This window comes from Aricia agestis, chromosome 11 (genome assembly GCF_905147365.1).
Source record: "Aricia agestis chromosome 11, ilAriAges1.1, whole genome shotgun sequence".
Classification (NCBI taxonomy): domain Eukaryota; kingdom Metazoa; phylum Arthropoda; class Insecta; order Lepidoptera; family Lycaenidae; genus Aricia; species Aricia agestis.
The window spans coordinates 4763898-4786935 of NC_056416.1; the positions used below are offsets into that span (position 1 = coordinate 4763898).

The 23038-nt window shown below is 33.5% G+C and overlaps 3 protein-coding genes across 3 annotated transcripts; all 3 read right to left on the bottom strand.

Moving 5' to 3' along the window:
* Positions 1 to 936: 936 nt before the first annotated feature.
* On the bottom strand, positions 937 to 3933 carry LOC121731856. Its single transcript, XM_042121529.1, has 3 exons — positions 3851 to 3933; positions 1781 to 1995; positions 937 to 1565 (listed from the first exon to the last, which is right to left on the bottom strand). Exons 1-3 carry the CDS (start codon positions 3931 to 3933, stop codon positions 937 to 939), a joined length of 927 nt encoding a protein of 308 aa, XP_041977463.1.
* A 4088-nt stretch (positions 3934 to 8021) lies between these two features.
* LOC121731857 (odorant receptor 67a-like) lies at positions 8022 to 9697 on the bottom strand. The gene is made up of 3 exons (XM_042121530.1): positions 9565 to 9697; positions 8588 to 8755; positions 8022 to 8488 (listed from the first exon to the last, which is right to left on the bottom strand). Exons 1-3 carry the CDS (start codon positions 9695 to 9697, stop codon positions 8022 to 8024), a joined length of 768 nt encoding a protein of 255 aa, XP_041977464.1.
* Positions 9698 to 19588: 9891 nt separating this feature from the next.
* LOC121731858 (putative odorant receptor 85d) lies at positions 19589 to 20610 on the bottom strand. The gene is made up of 2 exons (XM_042121531.1): positions 20568 to 20610; positions 19589 to 20226 (listed from the first exon to the last, which is right to left on the bottom strand). The coding sequence occupies exons 1-2, from the start codon at positions 20608 to 20610 to the stop codon at positions 19589 to 19591; spliced, it is 681 nt and encodes a 226-aa protein (XP_041977465.1).
* Between the last annotated feature and the right edge of the window lie 2428 nt (positions 20611 to 23038).

Genomic DNA, 23038 nt, shown 5'->3' on the forward strand with positions numbered 1-23038 from the left:
ATGAGAAATCTGATTTCTATACCATAATAACTAAACACATGTCGGAAGCCTATACAAGCTTAATCTCGCTCGCGCTACTCCCGAAATCCCCTCTTCCCCTCCCCAACTACAGGATTCGTTCTGGTTAATAAATAAACAAAACTACACCATGAAAGGCGTTAATATGATTATATATTATTATGTATATATTTGAGGTAAACTATCGCTTAAATAAGTAATGATAACGGATTTTAAAATTTAATTCTCTTGAAGTGACTTTATACAGTGTGTAACAAAAATAAGTGATAATACTTTAGGGTGTGTACGTGTTCCTTGTAGAGAGTTCACTGTGAAAGTAGCAGCTCTGAAAGATGAAAAAAAATTTTCACTTTTGTATGGACAAGGGCCCGAGCGTCACGAGTTTCCCCATACAAAAGTGAAAAAAATTTTAGTCTTTCAGCACTGCTACTTTCACAGTGAACTCTCTACAAGGAACACATACACACCCTAAAGTATTATCACTTATTTTTGTTACACCCTGTATAATATGAAGGTAACTCTACCTTTCGTCAAGTTACATAGACACACAAAAAACCAAAAAAACAAAATGTTATTCCTTTCTCTATAGAATAAACCTAATATTATAGGAAATAAAAAGATCAAAATGAGGGTTTTAGTCAAAATAATATTGGAAATTCAGAATAACACAACATTTTATTGGTTACACTGAGCTGAAAAAAGGTTCGTTACAATTTGTGTAAAGCGTATACCTATTATTGGTGTTTGTTGGTCTCCCTCCCTGTTTATACTGTATTTTTTACAGTATAATGATAGGATCACATGAATGTGACTATTACCAGTTGTAGTAGCTTTAGCTGTTTATTGCTGTCTTTTAGTACACAATAGTAAAAGCAATTTGTTATTGTAGCCCGGCAATCATATGCTGCATGAATTTAGCTAAACTTTTAATGCAGTAACAAACTTATAAATAGCTTGCACAGTAGAGGCAAATGTGTTAATGTCTATCGGGATAATGTGTGCTGCTTGGAGCAGTACTGGTCTTTGGGATAACTTCAAAACGATGAGCGCAGTTTTTTTGTCACTAACACCGAAATTCTCCCAGCCGCAAGCATACACAGATTTCTCGAAAATCACCGAAGAGTCTTTCAACTTTTGACAGAGGAAGCAATAAAGAAAGAAAGCTATGAAGCAGTAGCCCAGAAGAGGTCCGAAAGCGATCCAGTCTTTCAGAGGAAGCGTGAAGAATAGACAGAAGAAATATGCGTTTGCTCCAAAGTCTATTCCGATTGGTACATTGTATAAAGATTGTAGACTCTTCACTATGTCTAGAAGCAGAATGTGTCTTCCTATGACTGGTGCCAATCGGTCTCTTACTTCTGCTTCATCAGCTATATCGTTTAGAGTAAGAATCTCTTCCGATATAAGTGTGTACATCGCCACAGTGTGAGCTATCAAGAATAACAGTAGACTTTGATAGTTAATAACCACTACAGTAACGAGTATGTCTTGAAAATAAACTATTGTCCGGCATATGTGCTTGTTGATCGTTTTCGTAACATTAAGACCTGAAAAAAAAAGGTCACTTAAAATGAAGTTATGATATAAATGATTATGATGAATAATTTATCGCGCAGGAAATGGAAAAAATATGATGAGAAACTATGATTCTCGAGTTTCGAATTTCCATATCAAACATTAAAATCGGTTAAACGACTTTAGCGTAAGGAGGTAACATACAGGCGGACTTTAGCATTTATTAGTATGAGTTTCGATACTGTACCTGGGCATGGGTCTTCGGTATACAATGTGCTGGATATATCACTTCGGAGAGGCAGCCATATTAGAAAAACATTGAACATGTTAAAAGTGTAATACAGAAGTACAAATATTTTTATTCTCTTGATTATTAATTTATGTTTTTCAACCAAAAAATCCACTTCCGACGATAGTTTGTCTATTTGTTTAGCTTTTTCGACAGTTGATATGACTAGAGACCTGCAAATATATTTTACGATTTAATAACTTTTTACGGTCTTGGGCAATTTAGATGTCATAATATTATGTCGCGTGCTTGCCAGTGCAGCTATAATATTATGTAGTAGCTATACGCAAATACTTAATTGCTATAATCATAATATTTTAGCCTCTCCCTGAGGACGAAACTTTTTAAGTACAATCCTACAAGGATTTTTTGAAGAACTATTGCCGCCATCTTGTAAAGTGTCATTTGAAAAAACTGTATCACGTGATATTATTATTGTTGCAAGTTGCCAAATTATGAATTGACACTGGTTTCATAATATTAAATGAGTTGGCATCACTGACCTCCATTATACAAGTACGCTGGACTGATGATACCCTTTGAAATGACAGCTATTTTTTGTGCCTATCAGCTCCCCCATTATTAGGGATAGGAACTAAATTTGACGTAAAAATTACTTTTGAAAGTCGCCATCTTGTCGCCATATTGGCGCTGATAGCAGTAGTGGGAGTATTTGGAACTAATACTAGTGATGTACAACTGTCTTTTCTATTATCGATGAAATGTTTCCAGATTCAGATAATGTCGACCATTAGGACAAAAATATTAAATTGAATAATACAAACGCTACATATTTGTATTAAAGATTACAAACTTCCTCTCCGTAATTTAGATAGGCGTAATAAATTAACAACGATTTCATACGTAGATAACGTGAAGTAGCAGTACCTATCTATAATCCATTAATTTTTACCAGTTACTACGAAAAACTAAAAACAAAACTGAAGATAAGCTTCTAACGAAAACTATGTTGTATTGTATTTTCTAATTTCATTTCTAATATTATCAAATTAGTGCTACAGTGTATCGTATTAAAGCTGAACAAAGCTGAATAAGTGTTCTGTGTGATTAGACCGTAACTAATCTCATCATATCCATACTAATTATATTATAAAGCGGAAGAGTTTGGTTGTTTGAACGCTCTAATCTCAGGAACTGCTGGTGGACCAGCAGTTCCTGAGATTAGAGCTTTTATTTGAACAATTATTTCAGTGTTAGACAGCCCATTTTATATATTTTATCACGCTGAGACTAATAGGAGCTAAGAAATAGAGGAAAATGTGGAAAAAGCGCGGAAAGTATAACGTGAAGGATTATATAGGCTATTTTTTGTGGACCAATTTGTCTGTGTAATTAGATATTTACGTGGGAGAAGCCGCGCGGAAAGTCTAGTAATAATATAAAAGTTCCTTATTTATTTATGGATCTAGCAAGCCAATTTTTATCGATTTACTTTATCTCATTTGATTTTCGCCATTTTGGCGCTGATTGCAGAAGTGCGAGGGAAATTAACTAATTGGATAATGCGATCCATAAATAAATATGGAACGTTTGAATACGTTTTTTTATTGGGGTGGAGTAGGTAAGGTATTTATAAATAATAAAAATATATGTGCGATACTTTAACATTATATTTTATTAGTTACCGTTACACAGTTACAGTCTGTCAAGAAAGAGTAGACGCTGAAATAAATTTTCCAAACATAATCACGATCAAATGGTAGTTTTGCGCCTTGTATTTTCACAGAGAACGTTTGTATACTTCAAATAGTAACGGCAAGCGTTAATAAAATAAATACATGGTTACCAATGGTTACGTCAAATTTAGTTCTCGGTCCTAATAATGGGGGCGCTGATTCCGCTTCAAATGGCACAAAAAAAGTGGGTATCATAGATCCAGCGTACTTGTATAATGGAGATCAGTGGTTGGCATCCACTCCCTCTTGAAAATGTTATTCACGCGTCAAAAGATGCTTGTAGGTTTTGCATTATCCTTGTGTAAGTATTATTATAATACCAAGCGCTTACCTCTTTGTTAAGTACCATACGCTGATATTAACAGTTAAAATAACTAAATATAAGTTAGTATTTGCTCGTATAACATCCTCCATGTCTTCCGATAGAATAAGTCTGTTCACGAAATTACTGTAGAAATTCATATAAGAGAGAAGCAAAAACAAGGCTGCCCAGAAGATGACTGAAATATAATTTTAATATAACCTATGGTCTGTCAAAAAAGTGAAAAAATTAAAAAGTGTCAACATTGTAGTGTCATCCCTTTCAAATCAATCTTAGAAAAAAGGGATGACACTACGATGTTGCCACTTTTTAATTCCTTCATTTTTTTGACAGACTCTAAAATAATATAGATAAATCTACACTAATATTATAAAGAGGAAAACTTTGTTTGTATAATTGTAATGAATAGGCTCAAAAACTACTGGACCGATTTTAAAAATTCTTTCACCATTCGAAAGCTACATTATCCATGAGTAACATAGGCTAAATTTTATTTAAAAAAAAAAGTTTCCGTAAGATATATTTTGGGTTTTTCGGAGACAAGGTGTAAAAAATCAACCAGAAAAGTTACTTATTTTGCGTACGCTACCTAAACTTTAAAAGATAGAACCATAAAATGTTGTAATTAATTGTAGATCTTATAAATATCTACAAAAAAGTCCGTGACACACTATACCTATCTACCTATGTCGAGTCAGGCACAACAATTTTTTTATTTAAAATATCTTGAATTTTTTTGGACTACATTGAAACGCATTTATTTTACTCCTGCTATTAATCCTTATCAAAATAAATTATTTAATCACTAAGTACAGTTTATGTAGATAATATTTGGTCTTTGAATGACTAAAATTTGACGTTTGGTTTTGAAGTTATGGCGAAATTAAAATATGTATTACGATTTTTACTGCACGGCCCGTTGTGAAGTGGGCGTCATCAAGGCGGGGGTGTGCGTGCGAGAGTTTAGATCTATTAGTTATTTTCAGAGCTAGAATATTACACGCTATTAACATATTTGAAAATGCCTAAGAGAGTCAGGTCGCACGACCATGGCGCCATACTTATATTATATTAGTCACTTCAATAAAATAATATGGGCAAAACAACGTTTGCCGGGACAGCTAGTTATTATATAATTTAAAATTTATATCGTAAAACAAAATCATTTTTCTGTCTGCTACGACCTTTGCGTAATAATAATTTCCTATTGGTTTAACATTAGCTAATCAGAAACACTGTAGTGTTCAAATTAAGTACTGTAAAAATGCTCAGGAAGCGGGCTTCGTTTCAACATTACACACGTTCCAAATTTTAACATGGCACTAATTTACATGAAAGTTGAAAAATCTGTAACCGGTATTTTTATTAACATTTTTAAAATTACTTATTAATTTATTAAAGAATAAAAATACCTTACCTGAGTTTTCATGGTGTAAAAGTGATATTCCCGCACGTTTTGGAGTCAAGTTTATCCACCAGATTATACTCTCTACGGAAATTTCACTAATCTTACTTCGTACGAAACCAAATACTTCGCCTAAATTCATACTGTTATTTGTTGTTTCTACTCAATTATCTATAAAACAAATCATTCATTAATTTTCAATATTGAATTGTTACTATCCTCTTTTCACCTAAAAAATGTATTGCAATTAGAAAAATATACCTTGCTTCCTTGGGAAATTGTATGATTACAAAAGATTTCAAATATTACGTAATGTACAATTACTAAATTAGAGCTAATAATTTTTGAGAACATTGAAACATTATGCAGAATAATTTAATTAATACAATATTTACATTATTAAGTATAAGAAACATAAATAAGCTTAAATAAGTTTACACAAAAACAATTTTCCATATAATACGACGCGTTTAAGCTCGCGAGGGAGTGACTTTACTGCGTAAATAAAAAGTCAATTTACCAAGAAAGACAAACAAAGCCATTGCTACGAGTATACTAACAATTTGTTTTACGTTTTTTAATGGTGAGAGGACATTCATTGTTTTAAAATCAAATTTTGAAATTTGATTTTAAAACAATGAATGTCCATTTTCTTCTTTGAAGAAGAAAATGGTTATAAGTTTGCAACTGTGTATCAAAGAGAAGCGGTAGAGAAAATTCTAAAATATCTTAGTAATATTAATATATATTATACAGTTCTAAAAGGGGCTGTCAGCTGACAAAAGGCAAAGGCTTGTCAGAGGAAAAATGAAGACTGAAATCCTAACAATTAAAACAAACGAAGATTTCTACAAAATGGAAGGAAGAATATTAAAACACAATTCAGTAAAGTCAGAAATTAAAAAATGAGTACATTAAACTTAAATTGTGATAAAGAACTACAATCATCTATAATTATGGGATTAATTGCAAAAAGGTGTAAAAATTTTAATGAATATTTAGCTATCGAAGTGACATTTGATGACATTATTTATTATTTTAAACGTTTTTAATGATGGCATTAAAATAATTGTTTGTATAATTGCTTTCGGAAGTGAAAAATATGCTTTATTATTAATAAGTACCTGGATGACCGAGCTTTGCTCGGTATAGCAAACACTCATTGACTTCGTGTTACTTAATAACGCCATCGTTATGGTCGTTAAAACAATTAGTTGCTCACCAAATAGTATTATTATTCGCCAATAGATGTCAGGAAGAGTCATATTTTTCAGTTTATCGATTATCGATAAAACACGAATAAAAAGACATTTTCTGAAAATGATTCCTAGCTAGATCGATTTATCGCCCCCGAAACCCCCTATATACTAAATTTCATGAAAATCGTTGGAGCCGATTCCGAGATTCCAATTATATATATATATGCTCGTTTAAAGATATAAGATAATACTCCCCACACCGATTTCGGTGACGGTGGCCAGTTTCATTGAAACCAGGCCAGGTACGCAGGAGTAATTTTATACTGCTCAAGTATGTGCGCAGTATACAAGAGCACTCTCTATTCCTTTACTCTCATAACCCAGTGGGACGGAAGACCGATACGACTGGCGAGAGATCAGGCGCAGAACCGACTTTTTACATGCCCATCCGACGCATGGATCATCTTACTTGTCAGTCAATCAGGTGATCAGCCTGCATTGTCCTAACCAAACTTGGAAATAACATGTTTCCAACGCAAGAATCAAACCCACGACCTCCAAGTCAAGAGCCACGCTCTTAACCACTAGACCACGGAGGCGTTTTATGCTTTATTAATGTATATTTTAAAATTTTTATTAATAAAATAATTCTAAATTATACTATACTCGTTTTGCAATAATTTGAGATTATGTTACATATAGCTTACTATAATAATTAGGTCACTATTCGAGAACGTTATTTTGGGATGAAAGTCACGATTACATTACATACAAACTTGGTCATGACCAAGCCATGGTAACAACAGACATAACTATTGTCTACTCTGCCATGGTCAGTTTGCATGACTATAGTGAGTAGTGATTACTGACCGCTACCTCGCAAGCAAGAAGCCTTCCGCTTGCAAACCTTGTATTGGCGATAAACTGACGCAAACATTGAACAATAGGAAGAATTTTATTTATGAAAGTACCATCGAAGAAATTGATTCATAGGCAGTTAACGGATCTACATCATTTGGTCGGATTATGTCAATTCATTATATAAGTCGTGATCTGTAGCTGGGTTTGACATATCTCGACCAAACTATGTAGGTCCGCCATCTACTTATGAATCAACTTGTCTGATAGTACATTCCATTTATAATTTGGGGATCTTTAGACAGGAGATCGCATTAACAAGAATAATTACTGTAATCAATTCAAGATGTCGCTCGCAAAGAAGGTGCTTTGAAATTAGTTCGCTATCTTATAACCTGCATAATATACCTTTAATTTTTCCGGATAAAAAATAAAATTCTAGGTTTTTGTACTCATATTGATTCAGCAGTTTAAAACAGTAAAAAGGTAACATGCGCACAGATAGAAAAAACTGACATACTTTCGCATTTAAATTAGTATGAATAGTATGGATAAAATTAAACCAAAATTTTGTTCTTTATAATATTTTAATACATCGTTAAACAATACATTAAGTGAGTAACATAGCATAAGATAGAAAGACAAAAAGATAGTACTTAGCTCTAATATCTACTAAAAATTCAGAGACTCATCGTGTGAATAAAAAGTTATATAAAATCTAAAATTTGAGGGCGGTTACAAATTTATAAATGCCTTGCATTGCAGAAGCAAATGTGTAGATGTTGACTGGCACTATGTTCCCTGCTTTTATCATAACTGGCTGCTGAGCTTGTAGTAACACTATGAGCACACTTCTTCTATCGCTTAAAACATAGTTCTCCCAGCCACAATCATACACAGACGCTTCGAATACTTCGGAAACATCGACAAGTTTTTGACAAAGGTAACAATAAAGAAAGAATACTAGAAAGCAGTAGCCTAAAACAGGTGCAAACGAAATCCAATCTTCTAGAGGAAGGGAGAAGAAAAGACACATACAGTATGCATTTGCTGCAAAGTCAATGCCAAGAGGTAGACTGTACAGATCTCTTAAGCATTGCACAATATGTAGAAGGAGGATGTGACGCTTTATTAATGATGCAAGTTTTTCTTTTACTCCATTGTCTACTAAGCCTTCTAATATATCTGCTACTTCTTTTACTACTTCTCCTACATCTTCTACTTTTATTACTTCTTCTTCTACATCTACAGCATATCCTACTTCATCTACGTTTTCTTTATACTTAAGAGCTTTCATTTCTTCAGCGATGAGATCGAACATAGCAGCAGTATGTGCTATCAGAAACAGTAGAAGACTTTGGTAGTTTATGACCACTACAGACATTATAGCATCTTGTGAAAGTATGATGACACGACAGACAAGCTTGTTGATTTCAGTATTGACTTGTATGCCTGAAATAAAGAAAGAATTAATGTTAATTTATCATTTTAAATGATTCCTATTTTCATTTTAAAAAGATTTTTACCTGGACATGGATATTCTGTGTAAAATGTGCTCGTCAAATCCCACCTTTGCGGCATCCAAACGAGAAAAATGTCTACAAAATTAATAAGATAGTAAATAAAAACCATAGTTTTTATTTTCTTTAATAAATTCTTGTGTTTCGGAACTAGGCATTTACTTTGTGAAGCTAATTCGTCTATTCCCTTTACTTTTTCGATTGTTGATATAAGTAGTGACCTGCAACGTAAAAAAATAAGATTATAGGAAAGAAGAATGTTACAATTAAATATATTCTGAATAACATCAAGAAAAACTCATATGATCGAAAATGATTGATTCCAATTTCCAATAAGTTCAAATTACCTCTTTGTTAAGAACCAAAAACCAATGTTTACAGTGAAAATTAAAACGGACAGATTCGTATTCGCTCTGATAACTCCATTCATGTCTGTCGACAATTTGATGGGATAAATAAAATTGCTCACAAAATTCACATAAAACAGAAGAGTTAGATGAGCAACCCAGAAGATTACTGCAAAGACAAAAATATTATAGTTCTGAGAAACTTATTGAGTCTCACGGCCGAGCTCAGAGGTATTTAAGGCTCAGAGGCATTTATTCAATTTAAAGAATTTGACACAATCAAAACTTTTGTCAAAATACTAAATTAAACTTTATTGAAGTTCATTAAAATATGTCTCTGAGCATGGCCGGGTAATAAACAAATTTCAATAATTGCCCTTTTTATAATACACACCAGATATCCTTCGAGATGTGATAGAAAATCCTGCAATTCGCGGTGTTAAATTTATACACCATAGTATACTCTCTACACTCGCTTCCTTCAAGTTATCCTGAATATTCTTCAGTAAACTTTTTGGGGTTTTCATTGCAAATTGAATAATATATCGCATTGATCTCAACCTTCCATCAAAATATCCTCCTATTATGTTCATTGACATAAATAACGAATAAAGTTTAATAAAATAACTAACTATTAATGTTTTGTCTTCTATGTTAGCTATGCAACAGATAAATTTTCAAAGCTGCTTCTCACTCACTTCGGAAATGGCAGTCACAAATATTTGAAAAATTGTGATAGTAAATAAAACTTATTTACAATTTAAAATACACTAAGGCAAGGGTGAAGTGACGACAAAATTGTGAGGAGGCAATTAAATATTATAGGAATGGCACAAGTTGAAAGTATGAGCTTAGCGGAAAACTTTGTTATTTAACAATTGTCCGGAATTATATAATAGAAAAATACATATAAAAAGTTTGAAGAGAAATGGAGAATGTTTTAAAGCTTTGTGCTATAATGATAGTAAACAAACTTATAAAAATATAGCATCCACTTTACACAATAGAGACGATAAACTTTACTAAAATTACGTCATGAATTTCCAAATTATAGTCAAAGTAATATTAGAGAACTAAAATATTTTCTAATCACTAATTGTACCACACGTCCAAATTATTATTATTATCCGTCGATGGGAAAATGCTAGGGTGTAAGTGTGAATTATAACAATTATAACAATTCAACGTTCATCGGGTCACAAGTTCTATTTAACATATAAATATAATATAATATGTAAAAATATTAAACTTTTTTAATTTTTCTTTATTGAATACCAACAGCGTATTACATTTTAGAATGTAAACTAGTATGGCCTGTGACAGTTATTACAGGAAATTATGACAAATAATCTTCTTATTATAAAATTCTCATGTCACAGTGTTAGTTACCGTACTCTTCCGAAATGGCTTTACCGATTTTTACCAAATTTTATATGCATTTTCAGTAGGTATGAGAATCGGCTACTGGCTACTTTTTATATTGATAAGTGCATTTGTCGAATAAATAATAGTAAATTATTACAACTCGAGACCGGCGACCATTATTTCTGCGACGGGATAGCGATGGACGTTGCCATGGTGATATGCATATGGGCGAAATACTTTATATGGCAAAACACAAACACTGTCATCATAATAAGCTAGTACCTGGATGACCGAGCTTTGCTTTGCTTTGCTTTGTATTGTCTGTGCACTGAATCTTTTTTACCCTTTGTTTATTTACTGCAAGTTAATAATTTGAACTAAATTACAATTCCGTCTCATTAGAAATTCTTAAAATAAGATGGGAATTAACTTTTTGCTCTTTAACAAATCAATATCAAGGAAAGACTAAGAATGTAAAAAACCATAATAAAGAAACGTCGGAGAACTTGCATTAAATAACATTATCTTGTATCTTATGTCTTATCTAAGAGCAGCACGAGTCGGCGCATGAGTACCGGAAACTATTCCACCTCAATTTTTTTATGCGATCCTTTTCAAATTGCCCTCCTGATGATATAAATGCATGTTGCCATGTCGCAACCCGGTGCCATTATTATTGTTCGGTTGTTTAAGCAAACATTGTTTAAACAATCGCAAGGAACGGACAAATTTTTTAAATATTTTTTATTAAAAAACCAATAAAAAAGGTCCTATGACTTTTCACGATAAAGTTAATATTTTTAAAGATATGAATTTTTAAAGGTTCGAAAAATCTCAAATTTGGGTACTTGCGACCCATGAAAAATATATTAAAAAAATAATAATGTCTAAGTAATATATTTTTGTAAATTCTCTATACAATAGTTAATAACATTGTTAATAGAGATTTAAAAAAAAATCATTGTTTATATCTTTTTTTTATCTTAGCAAAAGTAGACAATAATTGTGTTTTTTGTATGGGAGCCCCCCTTAAACAATTACTTTATTTTAATTTTATTATTAATTATTAAAGTACAAATATAATTAAGGACTTTGTGAAATTTTCAATGCCTCACTGTTACTATTATTGATAACGAGCAAAAAAGGCCAAAAAAATCACGTTTCTTGTATGGGATTTATTATTAACCCCCTTAAATATTAACTTTATTTTATTTTTAGTATTTGTTGTTATAATTTCCCATTTTTCTTTATTAATGAATTAATTTTCCCATACAAGAAACGTGATCGTTCCTATATTGGACATAATTTTACCAATTCTTTCACACATTTTCAATTCCTGTTTAGAATCCTCTTCCTTCCCTGATGCCTGGAAATCAGCTTATATTGTTCCCTTACCCAAATCCTCCTGTCCCAAATCTCCTTCTGATTACCGTCCTATTTCAATCCCTCTCTATTTGTCCAAAGTGCTGGAGAAGATAATCCATTGTCAGCTTACAAATTATGTCAACCGCAATAATCTGCTCACACCGCTACAATCTGGCTTTCGTACTGGTCATAGCACGACAACCGCCTTGGTAAAAGTTGCAGATGACAGACGACTAGGAATGGACCAGAAGAAGCTTACAGTTCTCACATTACTAGATTTTAGTAATGCTTTTAAATGTATCGATCACGACATTCTTTTAAGCAGACTCGCGACCTGTAACCTTTCCCCATTTGTAATTGATTTGCTCCGTAGCTACCTTACAGGAAGACGACAGAGAGTCAAGCTATCAGATAGGTTTTCTGACTGGAGTAACATCTCGGGCGGCGTTCCACAGGGTGGAGTATTGTCGTCACTTTTATTTTCACTAAAAAATATAAAAAATAAAAAAACATAGTGGAGTATACTACTGTTTATGTTAAGTTTAGTATGTAATTTCTTTTGTGATTTCTTAGTATACTTGTTTATTTTCTTAATAAAAAAAAAACTCAATTAATTTTAATTGGCAGCCCGGGAATGGTCTCCAGGATTGACTTCAATTCCCTACGCCCCGTCCTTATCAATGGTGTTGCAATCCCTTTCAGCAAGGTCGTTAAGAATCTAGGGGTGTGCTTCGATGAAAATTTAACTTGGAACCCTCAACTTCAAGAAATTAGTAGGAAAGTATTCGCAACTTGGCATTCTTTAAAACGTCTCCGGTATGTTCTTCCCACACAAACAAAAGCAGTATTAGCACAATCTCTTTTCCTTTCTTTACTAGATTACGCTGACGCATGCTTCACTAATCTTACTGAAGAACAACTAAATAAACTCGAACGCCTACAAAATCTATCGTTGAGGTTCATCTTTGGTTTACGTAAATATGACCATATTACCGAATACCGTCTCAAGCTTAAGTGGCTTCCAATCCGTCATCGTCGCGATGTTCGCATTCTTTCTCTGCTCTATAATAATATTCTATTTGACTCCCATTATCCTAGTTACCTAAAAAACTGTTTTGTATTTCACAATTATGATAGCTCCGTTCCTGCTCAAACCTTGTCCTTAACATCCCTATCCATCATACAAAATATTTTAATTCCTCCTTTACCGTTACGTCCATTTTACTTTGGAATTCTTTACCCGCTCATATTAGGCAGGCGAAAACTTTAAATAATTTTAAGTCATTGCTGTTTAATCACTATATTAACTTATCTGTCAACGATAATAATTAATTGTCCTTTGTAACGTATACCTAATATATTTTATAGAATATGTATTGTATTAATTAGTATATACTTATTATATTATTTATTTATTTTATTATATAATATTAATAATGTATTAAAATCAAATGTATTGTTTATGTATTTTGTTTAATTTAGTGCTTATGTTAGATTTTTAATTTAAATAAAATATATACTTTTGCACATCACCGTTTTCCTGGATGTATCACTGTTATGAATGTTAAAAGGTTGCCAGGAAGAAATTGCTTCAAAGTAATAAGGCCGACTTTGTGTAGGTACATGTCTGATTTACCAATAATTGTTGTCTATATTTAAGTATTTTTGTAATTTTTGTGCACAATAAAGTGTATTTGTTTGTTTGTTTGTGATTTTTTTGGCCTTTTTTGCTCGTAATCAATAATAGTAGGCACTTAAATTTTTACAAAATCCTTGATTATTTTTGTACTTTAATAATTAGTAATAAAATTAAAATAAAGTGATTGCTTAAGGGGGGGCTCCCATACAAAAAACAAAATTTTTTGTCTACTTTTGCTAAGATAAAAAAAGATATAAACAATGAGATTTTTTGAAATCTCTATTAACAATATTATTAACTATTGTATATAGAATTTAAAAAATATATATTACTTTGACGTTATTTATTTTTTTTAATATATTTTTCATCGGTCGGAAGTACCCAAATTTGAGGTTTTACGAACCTTTAAAAATTCATATCTTCAAAAATATTAACTTTATCGTAAAAAGTCATAGCACCTTTTTTATTGGTATTTCAATAAAGAATATAAAAATAAATGTTCGGTTTAAAAATAACAATTCCTTGCAATTGTTTAAACAATGTTTGTTTAAACAATATGGCATCGGGTTGCGCCCTGGCAACATGCATTTATATCACCAGGAGGGAAATTTTAAGAGGATCGCATAAAAAAATTGAGGTGGAATAGTTTTCGGTACTCATGCGCCGACTCGTGCTAGTCTATTACGCAGTTATGATAATGTTTGCGTAAAATAGCGCGTAATTCTCGTTGTGACATGATTTCATGAACACATTCAACCAATAGCGTTCCGCGGTACTTGAAATATCACCTATCCTTTTTTAACACAGAAAAACGAACGAAAATGCACCTTATTCATAAACGGTTTATTTATACCGTTAATTCAGCCGTATATACATGGGGGTTAGGGTTTTTCAGAGAATCGTATAAATTAAACAGTTTAAAACACCAAAATGGGTAACCTTTTCGGTCCCTGATATATATATAGACAAGAATTGCTCGTTTAAAGATATAAGATACAACTCTCTGTATTAAGTAACTTGAATATATTATCGATGTGCTTACTAAGTTTATTTTTTTTACGATCGAACACATAAAGATGTTATGGTAATTTTAGCCCTTGTGGCCCGGGGGCCCCGTATAATATTTGATACGGCATATACGGCGGTAGCCATGCCCCTCTACATACAATACATAGTGTTATAGAATGTAGAGCTTTTAAGTTCGAGATATAGTTTTCAGCACATATTAAGAATTAAACAAAAACACTATTTTAAAATTAGTCAAGGAGAAACCATTCCAAAAGGTGCAGATTAATGCTGTCATCGTTCAGTGTTTACGTATGTGATTTTTACTTTCTTTTACTATTATGATTCACTCTTACACAACATCAATTAAAACTATAATGACGTGCGTTTAATTGTATTTGAAGCTAGGCATTGTTGCAATATAAGTTTTGAAAAAAAAAACATCTAGTTCTACAAATAGATTATAACTACTTAATAATTATATCTATTTCTACATCTATTAGGTACTTTTGCTCAGAATTTGAGAGCCGTTACGAATTTATAGATAAATTGCATACCAGTAGCGAACGTGTAAATGTTTACTGGTATCATATACCCTGCCAGAAGCTGCACAGGTTTTTGTGACTGCTGTAGAATAATGTATACAGTTTTCATATCACTCAGAGAGAAAGCCTCCCAGCCGCAAGCGTAGACAGCCTTTTCGAAAACAATAGACGCATCTATCAACTTCTGACAGAGATAGCAGTACATGAAGAAGACAACGAAGCAATAACCAATGAGAGGCGCGAAAGAGATCCAGGCTTCTAACTTGAGGAAAAAGAAGAGACAAATGCAGTAAACGTTGGCCCCAAAATTGAAACCGATGGCCATGCTATACATAGACTGTAAGCATTGTATGATATCTAACAAAAGAATGTGACGATTTATTAACGAAGATAACTTCTTTTTCACTTCAACACTGCTCATAGATTTTGATGTAGATTCCGTGAGGGCGACCATCTCATCTGATAGCAAATGGTACATGGCAGCAGTGTGAGCAATAAGGAACAACAATACGCTCTGAAAGGTGATGACAACAGTATTTAGGGTCGCGTCTTGGATGCAGATGATAGCTCGGCAGATGTAAGTATTGATGGTGCTGGTAATGTTGATTCCTGAAAATTATATAATCACTTTATCTTATGTTTTAGTTAGATTTTGAAATCTCCAGCTGGAGCAATGTATTATTGTATGTAAAGTTTCATTTTAAGCCCTAAAGTTTATATTTTAGCTATTATTTTTTTAGTTAACTAGGTATTAGTTTGTTAATTTCTACGAATAATGTTAATTTATATCTACAAGGTGCAATTAAACCTTCCGGCTAAAGTTCGATATATTGATCCTTGTTAAAAATAAAAATACACGTATTCTTAGGGTTCCGTAGTCAACAAGGAACCCTTATAGTTTAGGTCTGTGCGTCCGTCTGTCTGTCTGTCCGTCTGTCTGACCGCGGTTTTACTCAGAGACTATAGGACCTACAGAGCTGTAATTCGGCATGAAGGCACATATTACTACTATAAACTCTTAAAAATATATTTTCTAATGGTACCTCCCCGACACATCAAGCGGGTATGATTTTTTTTTTTCGCGTCCACCTCACCTTGTGGGGTGTCGTTGGATAGGTTTTTTTAAAATATTTAGAGATCCATTTGTGAAATATGAAGTTTCAAAGCGGAAAAAATAGTTAGAGTCCAGAGCCCCCCCCCCCCCCCCCCCCCTTCTACCAGGTAAACGGTAGCTTTTGGAAATGTGAAAATATTCAAGAAAAGAATTAATATGCTGAATTTAAAAGGAAAATTATCACGGCTAAGGGCCAGGCCACAACACTGCGTTGCGGCTTCGTATCGCAAAAAGAACATCGCACATAAATGAGATGCGATGTCGCAACGCAAAAATTTTCCTATAGCATAGCCATATTTTCACGATGCGTTCTGCGGAGACGTAGATTTATACAATGCGACGCCGCAATGCAGTGTTGTGGCCTGGCCGTAAGAAGACTTCATAAAGTTATTGAATAATCCTCCTCCTCCAGTCGTGTTCCTCATGTCTGAGGGTAGTGACCTCCCCCTTCCATGACCTTCCTTCTAATGGTCTTACGCTAGCTGTTCCTATCCTCGGCCACTCGAAGAGCGTCGTAGACGGTGGACTCAAGTGTGGTGCGGATTTGATCGGACCAACGCATGGGACTGCGACTTCGTGGTCTTTTTCCCTCAATCTTGCCAGTTACCATCAGTTTTTCAAGATTGTCTCCTTTTTTTCTGGCTATGTGTCCGAAATATTCTAGAATGCGTTTGAGGCAGATGGTAGAGAGCCTTGTTTTTATATTTAGTTGAGCCAGAATGGATGCGTTAGTTCTGAATGCAGTCCATGGGATTCGGAGCATTTTCCTCCAGCACCACATCTCGAAGGCGTCGATACGTCTGCGGTCTGCAGACTTCAGAGTCCATGTCTCGGATCCATAAAGAAAGATGGAGAATATGAGCGTGTGCACAAGTTTCGTCTTGGTTCTTAGCAAAATATTCCTGTCACGCCAGGTTTTATGCATTTGAGACATGGCACTCTTAGCCATCCCAATTCTCCCAATTCTCGAATTGATCGACTATTGAATAATAGTCGATCAACAAAAAAAACATTCGTATAAAGGAACTTTTCGAAAGTAGAGTATAAAGGAAAATGTTAAGAAATAGCATCCGAAAGTTACCCTAAAAAACACTACAATAAATTTAATGGACACTATGCGTCGCCGGCGCGTCCTGTCACGCCAGGTTTTATGCACTTTAGACATGGCACTCTTAGCCATCCCAATTCTCCCAATTCTCGAATTGATCGACTATTGAATAATAGTCGATCAACAAAAAAAACATTCGTATAAAGGAACTTTTCGAAAGAAGAGTATAAAGGAAAATGTTAAGAAATAGCATCCGAAAGTTACCCTAAAAAACACTACAATAAATTTAATGGACACTATGCGTCGCCGGCGCGTCCCGCCCGCGCCCCCCTGGTGTAACCCCCCGTGGCACCGCCGCTCTACCGACCGGCGCCAAGTAACCGTTCTGCAACGATTTTATGATATTTTTATCGTTGGGGGAAAGCATTTACGCATCCCCGGGGCCTGGGGAGGACCACCGAGGTATGTGGGACACCCCGGGGCGGACGTAATATCCGCACCGAAAACCCCAACGGTGTTCCTGCTTCTGAAGGTGAGACTACGGGAAACGCGTGATACACGACCGCAGGAGGTTTAATTGCAGCCTGTATATATATTTCGTTAGCAAAAAAAGAAAGAAAGAAAAATAATTACCTGGGCAAGGATATTCTGTGTAAAATGTACTCGTTAGGTCCATTCTTTGAGGCGTCCATATAAAGTGTGTATTGAAATAGTTCATCAAATAATAAATTAGAATGAATATCTTTATTTTCTTGATGTAGTTGTGATGTTTTGTTTTTAAAAACTCTGTTTCAGATGTCAATTTGTCTATCTGTTTAATTTTTTCTAGCGTTGAAATTAATTGTGATCTAAAAATAATTGCATTTACATTTACGTAAGTAATGGGGACAACGGGGGCATGTTACTTGTGACGGTCGAACAAAATAAAAATCAGACTTACCCTTTGATGAAGAACCACAAACTGGTGTTCATGGTGAAAATAATGATAGAGAAATTGGTGTTGGCCTGGACGATCCCATCCACGTCCTCAGCCAGTTTTATCCGATAAACGAAATTACTGAAGAAGTATATGTACAAAATAAACGAGAAGTGGATGAACCAGAATATTACTGAAAATTTAACAATAATATAACTTTTCGTAACATTTCAATGGCACAAGTAATTGGGGCATATACATTATACAAGCGATATAAAATTATTTTAGCTTGCATTATAAATACTCGAAACAAAATATTGAGGAAGCAATTTATGTGACTTGTGGTTGTAGCAAATGTTGAAATAAATAAAGATAAAGCAGATGAATGGAAGCATGTAAAAAAATAAGCAGATTTTGCTAATGTATACCCGAATGATTTCGTTTTAGTATAGGAAACCCCGCTATCCGTGGTATGAGATTCATCCACCAGATTATATTCTCAACTGTTATTTCTGTAAACTTGTGCTTAATTTTCAAACAAACATTTTTCAATCCCATTTTGATGTAACTGTCTTATGTTAAAAAGAGGTAGGGTTTTTTAAATGAAATATTGAGTTTTTAAATTTTTTAAATCTTAAAACAAATGATATCCACAAAAGTACTCTTTCTAGATAATAAGAAACCATTTGCAGTTTTACCACGTCCAGTAAAAATTAAACTGGTATGGTATAAGTTACAGAAGAAGCGAATAAAATAAAAATTGCAAAGCGTCATAGAACCAACAATACATAATATTTACAATATTATGTATTGTTGGTTCTATGACGCTTTGCAATTTTTATTTATTGTATAATACTTGCTATTTAACTTTTATGATTAGTTTTAATTATGTTTTTCATTATTTATAAAACATAACTTATCAATCAATAATGAGAGTAATAAAAAGTAATGACCAGTTATTATTGTAGGTAACGTCTTACCTAAAATAATCACAGCCTATTAATTTACACCGCAATTAGAATTTTTAATTTTGGAATAAAGAAAAACTTACAAATTACATGACTTATTTACAGCTGTAAATAAGTCATGTACTTAATTTGTAAGGATTTCTTTGATGGCTTTTTCAAAGATGATCAGCTGATCATCTTTGAAAAAGCCATCAAAGAAATCCTGACGTCGCCTTTTGAAATTCGCACCATACAATCAGTTAATTAATTATAAGCAGTTAATTAAAGTAATTAACAAGGTCGTTAAAGGTATATTAAAAATTCCAAATCGATTGAAAAAAGTCTGCATAGTATTAAACCTTCAATATCGATTGAAATAAAACATACAGTGAACTACATTTTCATTTATATTTTTAAGACATCCTCTTTATATTTGTCTGCCTTATAACGATTTACCAAAAAGTGTTGAACCTTTCAAACTTTGAGAGTGGTAACAAATTTGTATATAAACTGCATACCAGTTGCAAATGTGTAAATATTTACTGGTATCATGTATCCAGCTAGCAGCAAGGCCGGTTGCTGAGCTTGCTTCAAAACAATAAGCAGGGACTTCATGTCATCCAAACCGTAGCTCTCCCAGCCGCAAGAGTACACCGCCCTTTCAAACACTTCAGAAGCATCTATCAGCTTCTGACAGAGATAGCAATACAGGAAAAATACTAGGAAACAGTACCCGAGAAGAGGACCGAACGTGATCCAAGCTTCGAGGTTGAGGAAAAAGAACATGCAGATGCAGAATGCGTTGGTTCCAAAGTTAACTCCGATTGGCATGTTGTACAGAGTTCTTAGACATTCAACTATATGGAGTAACAAAGAATGGCGTTTGATCAAAAGAGACAGTTTCTTCTGCACTGATAGCCGATTGGTAGAGTATTCTACTCTCGATAGAGCCAGCATTTCCTCCGACATTAGATGGTACATAGCAGACGTGTGGGATATAAGGAACAGTAGAAGACACTGGAAGTTGAGCACCACAGTCGAGATTGTGACGTCTTGAGCAAATATTAGGCCACGGCAGATGTACTTATTGATGACGGAAGTGATGTTAATACCTTAAACAATATAACGAGTATATTTCTTAAACATCAGATGTACTATCGAGAAGTTGTGGGGGACCTACGTAATTTGGTCGCGTTATGTCAAACCTGGGCGACAGATCACAATTAACATTGAATTGACATGATCCGACCAAATGACGTGGGTCCATCAAATGTCTATGAATCAAGTTCCTCGATGGTGCCTTCCTAATTGTAAAAAAAAGAAAAACACAAAAAGTATCATAAAGGCTACTAAAAACAATTTATATCACGTTTGATGTCCAGGATATTAATTTAAAAGGCCAGACTCAAAAAACATCCTTGGCTTAATACCAATAAGAAATCAAAGTATTTACCTGGACAAGGGTACGGCGTATAATAAGCACTCGACAAATCCATTCGCTGAGGCATCCAAACGAAGTATGTGTTTGAGAAGTTCGCTGCATAGTAAACGATGACGAAAATCTTTATCGTCCTCAACATCTTATTATGTTGTATATTCAATTCTTTGGTCCTTGAAGCTAATTTGTCTACCTCTTTGACTTTTTCTAACGTTGATAACAGCAGTGACCTGTGCACCAATCACTCTTATGACAATAGATATAACTATACTATATACTCTGTTCTTATTGTCAATTTTTTTTGATAACAGTTCTACATGAGGTCTGTACCCTTCGATACTTGTTACTTAAAGTCACGTTATATTTCTAATTCATATTTTGCATTTATTATAGCTTAAGGTATACTCTTTCGATAAAATTTTATTAGAAATATTCCAGCCTAATACACGTTAAGTCAAGGGCTCAGTAACCTTTAACAACATGTTTTCAACTTTAATAACTAGCTATTTGACCGAGCTTTGCTCGGTATTCAATAAAACACGAATAAAATGACATTTTCTAAAAATGGTTCCTAGCTAGATTGATTTATCGCCCCCGAAACCCCCTATATACTAAATTTCATGAAAATCGTTGGAGCCGATTCCGAGATTCCAATTATATATATATATAGATATATACAAGAATTGCTCGTTTAAAGATATAGGATATTACAAACCTTTTCATCATAAACCACAAACTGCTATTGGTGGTAAAAATAACAACAGTCAGATTGGTATTAGCTTGTACTATTTCTGCTATATCAGTTGACAGTTTTAGCCGATATATAGAATTACTGAAAAAGTTTATGTAGGACATCAGAGTGAAATGGATGGTCCAGAATATCGCTGAAATTGTATAGTGATTTTAATTACTTCATTCTTATGTTTTTAGAGTGTCCGTGGCCTAATATGGGTAGACCTTTGGTGGAGGTACATGCCTTATGAATGAAACATTTTCTGATCTCAAGTACAATAATACGGACGCTCGTACGGTGAAGGAAAACATCGTGAGGAAACCCGCGCATAGTTGGTCCCAGACGTATTGACTAGTTCTTTCCTCTGGACTAGGCCGACTATGTTGCGAGAATGTCGTTTGTGCTTGGGCAAACATACGGACATGTAAATCTTGTCCCACGCACTACAGTATTTGAGGCGTGATAACTGATAAGTGATAACTTCGCTCTGAAAATCGAATAAGGTAAAAGCACTAATGGCAGACGCTTTAAGGAAACATAAAACATTTGAATGTTATAAAATATATATTTATGAAAATAGAGGATTGATAACTTCTTCCATGTCGTCAGTAACTCTTACAAAATAAAACTATTATAATTATTCTCTGACAAATCAATAAAAAATATATATTATTGGTCTTTTTGTAAACTTAGTCATAACAACTGATAGATGACATCACAGAAAACGAAGATCACTAACGGCCGTTCCCAATATTTGATCTATCTCTGGTTTTGCCCTACTAGAGATAGGAATAGCTCACAATTGACATTAGAGACATATATTTTATGTCAATTGTGAGCTATTCCTATCTCTAGTAGGGCAAAACCAGAGATAGATCAAATATTGGGAACGGCCGTAATAGTAGACACCAATATGAACTAATAGTTGACATAGAACATTACATTACATTTTACATTTTTCCTAATATTAGGTCTTTATTTGCCGTTTTTTTTTAAGATTTCATTTACTTCATCATAGTAACTACATGCATATGAAATATTATCCACGTTGTCTCCAGATTCTATCCATTATTCTTCCATGCTGAAGCTGATCTTTCCTCTTATTTTTATTTTTATATTTTTTTCCTAGTAAATTTAATTTTCAGTCTTTAGTCGCCATGCTTCTCTTGTCTCTTCTTTTTTCTTCTTTCTTTTCTCAGCTCTCCTTTTACTGCTAAAAAACTAAAGCAATCGATTTTTAGACAAGTACAAGGTTTAATATGTCCATTTTTAGGTACAGTAATTCTAATTTGTTAGTTTGTTAATATAGAATTATATTTTCAGAGAATAGTGTTGATACTTGCAGAAGAATAAACTACAAAATAACTTTAGTATGTATTGCAAAACTAAAAGATGAGATCCATGTCATCTATTAGGTTTTTTACATTTTCAAAGGACTAATAGTAGACATCCTTTATATTGTTAGGGAAAATGGAAAAAAATCATAAATAAACATTAATTAGTGTATACAACATGACCCTTAATCCAATGAAATCATTAGTAATTACAAAAATCAAATGAATGTATTCAAAACTTACGTGCAAAATTTCGCCTTCCTTAACCTATTTGTTAAGAAATTGCCGAGCGCGTGTTGACGTGGTCACATTATTTACGAAAACTGATCCCATTTTAAGATTTAGTTCCCGAAGGCGTCCCAAATATATTTTTTCACATCAACAGATAGCTTGAGAAGCTTATAATAGTGTTGAGAAAA